At 41.4% G+C, this 10,573-nt stretch overlaps 2 protein-coding genes across 3 annotated transcripts in view; one reads left to right on the top strand and one right to left on the bottom strand.

Annotated features, from left to right (window-relative positions):
- The window catches only part of nf1a (neurofibromin 1a), a 92,349-nt gene that overhangs the window by 30,668 nt on the left and 51,108 nt on the right, over positions 1 to 10,573 (bottom strand). The gene's annotated exons all lie outside the window — the stretch shown is intronic.
- Positions 6,522 to 9,327, top strand: LOC107756362 (oligodendrocyte-myelin glycoprotein-like). Its single transcript, XM_016573413.1, has 2 exons — positions 6,522 to 6,905; positions 8,130 to 9,327. Exons 1-2 carry the CDS (start codon positions 6,898 to 6,900, stop codon positions 9,274 to 9,276), a joined length of 1,155 nt encoding a protein of 384 aa, XP_016428899.1. The 5' UTR covers positions 6,522 to 6,897; the 3' UTR covers positions 9,277 to 9,327.

The raw sequence follows: 10,573 nt of genomic DNA, 5'->3' as shown, positions 1-10,573 counted from the left end.
TGCTTGAATGTACCTTGGGCTGTCATGTGACTGGATCTGTAAGTTGATTCCCTCCATCCACAGCATTAGGTCTCTGACCATGTTTAAGAATCTGAACTTCTCCACTGTGTCCAATAGGAGTAGCCGTCTGGCTTGAGTGGCAGATTGAAGCCCCTCCCAGGCCTCTGTGACTGCACGCTCGTGGCGATGGATATCATCAGCTTTCTCTCCAGCATATGCTTTCTGTAGACGTGCAGCATCGTCCTGAACCTGTGTGACCTGCAGTGAAGAGTCAAAGAATGAAGTTTAACCTTTTGACACAATCAAACCATCAAAATCAAGCCATTAGAAAATGTACAACATATATGTGAAAAGGTTAAATGAAGACTGACTCTAACCTGCCCACTCAGTGCCTGTACATCATGCTCATATGCCGTATGCTGTCTAAGCAAATGTTGGACAGTGTTCAGGTCCCGTCCAAGTTCGGCCCCTGCTAGTGTTTCCTTCTTCTCCCGTATGAGCCCCAGAGCTTCCCGTGCGTCCTGGTGGAAGCGGTGCAGCTCGTATGAGGCGGCAAGCATCTGTGTGCGCGTGTCAATGAGCTCGAGCAGATCGGCCCAGGCCTCATTGAGCCCGTCTTTCCACTCAGCCACACTGGCATTTTCAGGATGACCAGACTCAATAAGTTCATCTGCCTGGGCATTCACTGCATCCACACGCTCCTGGCCAATTGTGCTGGTGTCCCGCGCAAACTCCCGGAACTTATCACGCAACATCTGGAGAGTTGAGAGAAAACATCCAGAATTATAGACTGCATGGTATAATCTTTAAATAAAGTTTAAAGAAGCAGTATTCACATAAGTATGATCAATCGAATGAAGTTTTTTTGTAATTCCAGTAGTGAAGATTCAGGAAGCGAGTGGGAAAAGTGGATTTCATACCGTCACATGTTCGTAGTCCTGTCCGAGTTCGTGAGACCCAGCGACAACCTCTCTTTCAGCGATCCACTGCTCTAAATCATCCACCTCTCTCTTCAGTTGGGTCAATCTCAGTCTCTCATGCAGTTTGCCCCTCCTCTCTTCTGCCAGATCCTTCAACCCTGCGTACAGTTTATCCACCTGGGCCTGCCTTAGAGTGATTCTTTCACTACAAAAGGGAGAAAGAAAATTGATTTTTACTTAATGTCAAATGCTTTATCTGACAGTCCAGAGATCCTACTATGCCCCTCACCTCTCTGGGTGTTCACTATTCACCATAAGTCTGCTGCTATTGGCCAGCTGGTGGATGGTCTGAGCATAGTCCTCTAGAGCCTGCTCCAGAATCTGGTGTTTCTTCACCATCACCAAAGCACTCTGCTCATCCTATAACAACCATTATTAAAACTTTAAACACTGAATACATAAACACATCAGAAACATCAAGTAAACTCGAAACTAGAAATGTAACATGAACTAGCTCTTTGAATAGTTGCTACAAACACATACAAAGTACAATTTCACTGACCTTCGCCTTTTCCTCTGACATCATATGAAGCTCTTGTTCTCCCATCCAGGCCTCAGCCTCTGCAGCATCTGTGTAAAACTGCTGCGCACGGTTAGCCTCTTCTAGCCTCAAGTTCCTCTTCTCTGTCTCAGAAATCAAAAGGGCCCACAATTCCCTCAGCTCCGCCAGACGCCCATCAAGATCAGCTCTCCTCTCCCTGTCCATCTCTGACTCCTTCTCAGGGGACATGTTCGTACCATGAGCCTGGATGTCATCGATACGGGGCTGATGACCCTGAATCTCTTTCTGCAGAGTCTGGGGGAGATGAAAAATCAGTCAGACAGTGAAAAAGAATGTGGAAAATTTATTGAGATGATAAAAAGTAAACACTTTTTTTATAACTTTCAAAACATTGATTGAGCGACTGATTACCTGATTCTTTTTGATGAGCAGCTGGACACTGGGAAGATCTTTACCATGGTCTGTGGACGTGGCGAGAGGCATCCTCTCCTTTACCCATAACTTTAGACAAAAACATAATTACTCTAAAAACTTTAAGCATTTTTCCAAATGAATATTGCTCATATGTATGAATATATTAAAAATTGCTAGTAAATTTCACAAATATTACAAAGAAATATCAATTAACACATTAAATTAAATTAAATTTTAAAGTAGAAAGACTGAGAAAGCATTTTCTTTGTAACATGTACCCAATCTTTTATAACTTTGAAAAATCTTTTTTTTTTAATATTATTATACAGTGTAACAGTTTTTAATGTGACTCACAATTTCATCCTCAAGGTCTCTGTTGAACTGATGAGCCTCTTTTGAAGCAAGAAGACGCTGCCTCCGCTGTCTTAGAGGGTCCTGCAGTTTAGAGAAGCTGTCTGTCACCCTTCTCTGCTGCCCATCCACCTCCACTATCCCAGAATCATCTTGGGCCAAGGCCAGAGCCTGTGACTGCAGAGACTGGACCTCTTTCTCACGCACCTCCATCTGATGCTCCAGCATCTGAGACACGCACAGGTACAGGGTCACATAGGTGGTCATTAGGTTTAAAACTTGTCTGCTTACACAGAATAAAACATATTTCACATTTTTTCCTGGGACTTTCACAATAAAGTGATCTGTGAATATCTCGAGTAGCGATCTTTCTATTTGGCTTTGGATTTACCTGGTGTTTCTTGAGCAAGATGTTGACACTGGTGAGATCTTTTCCAAAGTCATCGCTTTGGAGTTGAGAGGAGATGTTCTGGAGCCAGGAGTCCAGAGCTGAGCAGCTCTGCGTGAAAAGTTCAGTTCGGTTAGCATCAAACAGACACTGAGCTTTGGCTCGAGTGGTGCTCTCAAGCTCCTCCCACTGCTTCTGCAGGCTGCTCATAGTCTCTGATACCGTCTGCTCCAGCTCAGGCTTCTCCTTTACTAACACCTGACCCTCCTACGAGAACAAGAAAAAGAGAGAAAGTCACTGTAGTAGTTTTGATTTATGCTGTTCTGCTTACGAGTTCACATGCCTTGTTTTTTGTTTATTTAGTATGGCACTGATTAAGCTATGAATCTTAGATATTTACACATATTCCAGGAATCCCACAATTTTTGACCACAGAATTTCCATGGCCTTTCCAGACTTTCCACAAAAAGAGAAATTTCTAGCAAATTAAATATATTAGAGCTGAGCATTTCAATTATAAATCACCATTTCAAAACCTGTATTGGCATTCAGAGGTACATCAGATATCCAAAATCACTGGAAGAGATGTGCGTGGGAATATACCTTGTCAATCTTGTCCAGCCAGTCTTTATTGGAAGCTAGCTCAGCCATGAAGGCCTGGTGCTTCTGCCACTTGCTGTGGAGGTTTCTAGCCTCATCATAGGACATGTCCTGAGCCGTCAACATTTTCTCATTTATCCACAAAGTCAGCTAAAGAGACGGGCAAGGAAAAGAAGACTTATTAATCACACAAAAGCCTGAATGTATCATCACTGGCTTCATCCTGTAGATGGTGCTGTGGTTTACTGGAGTCATTTATATGAGAGTGTATTATCTTTCATAATGCCAGTCAGAAGGACTTTGTCTCATAGTGCAGTCAGTATAATGGATATATGTAGTCTTGTTTGCTCTGTACTTTATTACCTCTTGTCCATCCTGTAGGAAGTGCTGCAGCTCTCTGTTGTCCTTCAGTTTGGCCAGCAGTTCATTGGCAGCTTGTTTGTTCTTTTGGTGCCTAAAGGAAACCAAAAGAGAACATGAGATGAAAAACATGATGTTATCTGTAATGGATTTAATGGGTTTGCTGCCAGCACATCATCAATGTAGATCATTGCCAGGATAGTGATGAATACTGCACATTTCCAATATAGCGCAGCTTCTTACTTGGCATTTTGAAATTACTGAGTAGTAGTATATTCACTACCGTTCAGAAGTTTGTGGTTGGTAAGATTGTTTTTTAAATTGTTTATAAAAGAAGTCTCTTATGCTCAACCAAGGCTGCATTTATTCACAAATACAGCAAAAACAGTAATATTGTGAAATATTATTACAATTAAAAAAATTATTTTCTAACTTCATATATTTTAAAATGTAATTTATTACTATGATAGCAAGGTGATTTTTCAGCCATTACTCCAGTCTTGTGTCACATGATCCTTATCATGAAAATCATCAGTAATCATAATATGCTGATTCGGTGCCCGAGAAAGATTTCTTCTTATCAATGTTGAAAACAGTTGTCCTGATTGATATTTTTGTAGAAAATATCTACAAAAAAAAGTTTCTTTTTAAAAGAATCTTACTGATACAAAAATTTATTTAAATATATATATATATATCCATTTTCTGTCAAAATTACTAAAAAAAAAAAAATAAAAAAAAACTTCTACTTCTCCCACCTCTACTTCTAAGCATGCCGTTCTGTTCCTGCTTACCTCTCCTGAATGGAGTCTGTCTTCTCTTGGATCTTGTCCTCATAGGTGTTGCCATCTGAAATTAGTCTCCGTACCACGCCGTCCACGCCGTTGATCTTTTCTTCATTGGCATCCATGGTGGTGAGGAAGTCTTCATGTTTCTCCACTGCCCCCACTGCCCCTTGTAGGCTGGAGGGCATCTCTGTGTGTGACAGAACATACTCCTGTAGGCAAAGAGAAAGGAAACTGTTATGGTTTTTTGACAGCCGATGCCGATATCTTGGAAAGCAGGGTGGCCGATGGCCGATATAAAGCCGATATAATTTTATTTATTTTAATTTATATTTAAGAAATTTTAAATCATTTGAAAATGGATTTAAAATAATTGTGTAAAATAAACATACTTATACTTTAGAAGACAAAGCATTTTTCACAAATAAATTAATATTTATTAAAAATCTAATTAAAAAGGAAGTAAACATGGTAACCAACAGGGCACTCAGTATTCTGGGAAGTTTGTCTGAATCATTATTTTTTATTTTTTCAAATAAAGCCAAGGTAACACTCATTTTACATACAGCACGCAATGAAAATGACATGAATATGACAGTGGGCAACTGCATAAAGCACAGCATAATTTGAAATCACTAGTTTAAAGTTTGTCGATTGCGCGTCTCCAATGAAGCTGAACTCTCCTCCTGTCAGCATTCAATTCACACTGATCGACCGTCACGCAGAGCATATGCGATCGTGCAGGATACAAATGCACACTTCACAAGATCTCAACTAGATTCGACTAAGTCTGCAAGGTTTGTGAAATTAAATGTTCATTAGTCATTCAAAGATTTGTTTAAATGATATAAATGCGTGTTTGCTGAATGCTGACGGCAAATGAGAAAGTATTATAATGTTTGCCTTTCTATTACTAATAATATTAAAGCAATCGTTATAATACTTTTTTGTATACATTTTAATTCATTTGTTTAACAGTTGTATCTGATTATTAGATAGACTTATACCCATATTAGACATGACTGAACGACGACAGCGAACAAGAGGGAGAATGTGAGCGGTGTGCGCTCAGGCACTGCGGCTGCCGTTCTCAGCGCCATCAAAATAAAAGTCAGCCGCGCCGTCAAAATAAAAGTCCCGCCTCGAACACATCGGATTGGAAAATGCCAAATATCGGCCTTGGCGATATATCGGTCGACCACTAGTTATGATAAGGTTTTAATTTCCTGACAACATCCAGTTCTACCTGGTACTATTCACTGCTGCAGGCTTTCTGACTGAATAGCTCAAACCCTCACAAAACTTCACTGTGCTGCTATGCAGGTGTTCACACATTTGATTGGTGTTGCTATGCTGCTTCGCTCCACGGCTACATTGACACCTCATTGGTGCTCTTATATTGTGCACATTGAGAACACAAGGGGAAAACAGGTGGGAGCCAAATGAAGCATGACAGACCACAGTAACACAGACCATCCCATATTTATATGTATAGATGTATAGTTACATAGATATAAAGAGTTGAAATATTAATACATCAAACAGAGTACATTTCATACAAAATACTCTAAACTAACTAAACTAAAGGGGATACATCAACAAGATGAATGAAATGAATCTGAGAATTTACTCAAAGACCAATACTGAAATCCTCAGGAATGAAATTTAAAAACCTCAATCTAGAGCACAACAACAAAAACAGCTGTCACCTAAATGAGGACATGGCCGTAGAGACACTTTAAACCGCGTCGCCCTGTCTTCTGCATTTAGCTGCGTCACACACATATTAATTCAGCACCAAACGTTACCGTCGCAATGGAGCCGGGGTTCATTCATCAAAGCACTGGGCTGTCTCAGTAATGGGATATTTAAATATAGCATGTACACAGACCATGACATGCTACAGGAGAACAAAATGTGCGAGTATGAGAGAGATTGAGAGAGAAAAATCAGGGAGATGATTTGTTGGCGTGTGCAGATCCGGAATTTAAAACACTGAAGTCAGCATCCATCCCCCGCCCCCAACTCATCAGCAGCAGTATGGGTCGACTCTGTGCTGCAATTTGCCACCTCCCCCTTCCCCACCATCCGATGATCATTCATCTCCCTCCCTTGGTCCCTCCTTTCTCTCTCGACCTCCTCTCACAGACATCCCTGATGCAAGTGCTGTAAGCAGGCAGCCAGCAGCAGCGGAGGCTATCCAGGGGTGCAAACGCTCCGGATAACCATGCCTGGCAGAACGGAAAGGCAGGGAAATGGCTAAGAGAGGCTCTAAACCAAAGTAACTCTCAGCTGTAAATGAGAGGAAAAGGAGGGGGGTGGGTAGAAGAAGGGGAGCGAGAGCAAGAGCAAACACGGACAGAAGAGAAGACAGTGAAGACAAAACGTGGACCCTGCTGTCACACAAGACTGGGAAAACATATAAAACACAAAGCAACCTAAATTACCTTCTGCTGCTCTAGAAAAAGGGGGAACAGGAAGAGAGGTCAGAACGGACAACAACATGTTCACAAAGTAATGGAAAGGTAAGTAATACATGGCATTCAGACAAGAATAAGGAGCGTTTAACTCACACAAATAGGTTTATTAAATATGCTCAATCATAAAATCCAGAGAGATGTTAGATCACAGCGAGTCTGCAGTAGAGCGTTTTTACTCTTTTTTTTTTTTTATTATAAAAACAGGGACACCTCAATCAGAGCAGAAGATACTTTCCCCTATATACATTTCTGGCATGTGCACACACACTTTTTCCTAAGGCAAACATTAGGTTTTAGACTGTTCCTGCAAACACTGAACTTCAGATTGCTCTAATGGACTTACTAATGGATTTACTGAGGTAATACTAATGATTTGGCTTTAATATCATATTTAATATTTCCTGCATACTGACGTGGCAACCCAGCACACATGTAACTTTCTAGAACTGAGTGTGATATGATGTGCACAAGCACAAAGGTACTGTGCAAAGCTGTCCCCAACTGCCCCACAAATGAGGGGGTGGGGGTTCAGGATGTAGCCACTGTTACCAAGGCTAAATGCTAACATCTCACTGCTGCAGCATGGCAGGGTAGCTCCTGGCAGAGGCTCAAACTATTAGCACAGAGCCACTGAGAGAGAGAACTGAGCGGCTCAGTATGGGTGGTAACAGTGAGACCTGTTGTTAATCGTGCAATGGAGAGACAATGCTCAATAAATGAAAATGTCCTTATGTCATGCTGTCCGTACCTTGGGTGAATCAGGAGTGTGGGAAGAATCCCCAAAATAAAGGGAGACATTAAGGCATGAGTTTTTGAAATGGCTGCTTATTTCCCCAAAAATAAGGTGTAATGGGTATGTCCTCCAAAAGTGGGGGGTGGGGGATAAGGGTAGTCTTACTCCTAAAGAGTTCAAATGATTGCTACATCTCTCTGAGAACCTTTAAAAGACCTGGCTATAAAGATGATGATAAGGTTGACAGAAACATAAGAACAATACTTAGGGTACACTAATACTTAGTAAGATACACTGCAAAATGGTAAATGATAATCATGTTTAAGATTTGTAAAAATTCCCTGGAAGATGAACTGACTTGTTTTATACAGTCATTAGTAGAAGAGCAGAGTCCCAATGCCTACTGGGAGTCTACCCTTCTACTAATCTCCATGATAAAGCTTTGGTGTATCTAAATAGCTCGGATGCTAAAAAATTTTCCTTGGATAAAAGCAAAACCTAAAGAACAAGTTTATGACTAGTTTTCCTTTTTACAGGGAAGCCCACACCACACCTGCCTCCATGCCGACTAACCTGTTGCTCCTTCTTCTGTTCGGGGTGCGTGTGCTGGCCATTTGCCCGCCAATGTGCACCTGTAGCAGAGGCCATAGAGTGGTGGACTGCTCTGCACGAGAGTTAGCTATACTTCCTGACAGCCTGCAGCACAACATTCATTTCCTCAACTTGTCGCATAACCGACTCCAAGATCTCGATGGACTCCTCAACCATTTTGACCACTTAAGAACTCTGGACATCTCCTATAACCATCTGCACCACCTTCCTGTTGGTCTGCCAAGAGCGCTTTGGGATATACGTGCCTCTGGAAACTACATCCGTCAATTGGAGAAGAACAATACGGCCTACCACTGGAACCTTCAGAAACTGGACTTGTCACTCAACTTGCTGGAACGTGTGGTCTTCATTAACAATACGTTGTCCAATCTCCAAGCTCTCAACCTTAGTCATAACAAATTCTGGACTGTCCCAACGAACATGCCCCACAATTTGGAGATGGTGGACCTCTCTCACAACTACTTGCTGCAGATCTTGCCTGGCTCACTGGATCGTCTTCCCAAACTGTCGACATTCTACCTGCATGCTAATCATTTTACCTCGTTGAGCGATGGTGTCTTCAGTCGACTGGATGGACTGCAGCTCCTCACACTTGGAGACAACCCTTGGGCTTGTGAGGACGAGGAGAATATAAACCATCTGTTGACTTGGATGCAACAGACCCCTGCAAAAATCTTGGGCTGTCCCTGCTACACCAGGCCCACATGTGGAGAAGCTCACCTGGCCACTAGGAGAACCTGGCATTCAGCCGCATTCACAGAGCCGCCTCTGGGTGCTGACGCTCGTCATCCTGGCCACCGAGCACCAATGCAGGCAGTTACATCTGGGTACCTGTCCAAGTCAGCCCAGTTGAATGTGGGTCAATATCCAAGCGCTGTTATGGGTGGGGGATTTCTCACGTCAACTCCACATAGCCTGTCCACACAGTTAAGCACAACAATCCGAACACGCAGCACCAAGAAGGTCCTTCCAGGCAGAGCTCACAGCACAAGCCATCAAATCCACATATGCAGCTTTGAAACCACCATTTTGAGCCTTTTATGTCCAGTTCTCATCCTCAGTGCTTGGTGATTCTGCATAACAATCTCTTGAACTAGACCTGCTGCCTTGAGCCTGAAAACAAAAAATCCACAAAGAATGCAAAACGAGAGACTTACCTCTTAGGTTTCCATTTTCACATTGTTCTGGCTACCTAACCTAATTTTTCAACATATGCAATCTCTGCCTGCTTCCAAATAAACTTACCATCTTCTACATAATGTAACTGAGTACTGTATGGCTACACATATCAACATCTAGACACGTATACAAATACACCACAATTAGCAGTTTCTTAATGTGGAAAATTGAATGTTCTTTCCAGTGTTATGCTTGAGCATTGACAGAGATTTGTGCATTTCATTGTTTATATTATGTATTAAACTAAACACTTACAGTGTAAAGCTGATGTGTTCTATGAGTACAGACATGACTTTAACTGTTGAAATAAGAATACAATTGGAAAACCCATGGTGTTTTACTACAACTACATAAAATAAAGTCAACAGGCCATGCAGCGAGACTGGAAAATGCCAAATACTTAAAAACAGCAAAGCAGAGCTGATAGTCTCTGAAAACAAATATAAATATATATATATATATATATATATATATCGGGGCTGTACAGTGCGACATATATGTCGCACATGCTACGAAAAAACTAGTCTGTGCGATGAATAAATTTACCACTGTAGCACGCGTGCGATACAGTTTTGCATGTTCATAGCACAGCTGCTTAATAGTGTGAAGTGATTTCGTTCTGCTTGTTTGTGTGTGTGAAATTGATTATACTTGGTAGTTGGGGGTGTGCGATATGACGATTTTTGATCGTGGATGATTAAAATGTCTCCACGATCTGCTTTTGACAAAATAACGTTGTATCGTGCTACAGCGCATATACTATCAGCTGCAGTTCTGGCGCCTCCCTCCGTCTCAATATAATCTACAACGCCACATGCATTCACATCAGTGTTAATGTTACTTTCACTGTTCATTGTTTTGCTCTATGGTACATCATCTTTCATTTAATAGTAGAGCTGGGTAATTGAATCAGATTGGTTTAAAAACACAAGTTCATTCATAAACGAAACACCACTGTGTTTGCTTGGAGATGCGCAGCGGCTCAGCTGTGACTTTTTTTGAAACTATTTTCGTTGACGAAATAGAGCAAAATCAGGTAATAGTGTTGAAGTCAGACAATATAAGTCACTTAATATGAATTTCTTGTTTATTGAACTGTTGTATTAAATCAATATCACATTTACAAACTCCCTTAATAATCATTAAAAGCTGTCGATCATCTCACAAAGTTCCATTATAATCTATCAGA

Source organism: Sinocyclocheilus rhinocerous, unplaced genomic scaffold (genome assembly GCF_001515625.1).
Source record: "Sinocyclocheilus rhinocerous isolate Xijiao unplaced genomic scaffold, SAMN03320098_v1.1 scaffold1152, whole genome shotgun sequence".
NCBI lineage: Eukaryota > Metazoa > Chordata > Actinopteri > Cypriniformes > Cyprinidae > Sinocyclocheilus > Sinocyclocheilus rhinocerous.
The sequence above is the reverse complement of the archived record's forward strand: the minus strand, read 5'-3'. Positions and strand labels throughout refer to the sequence as shown.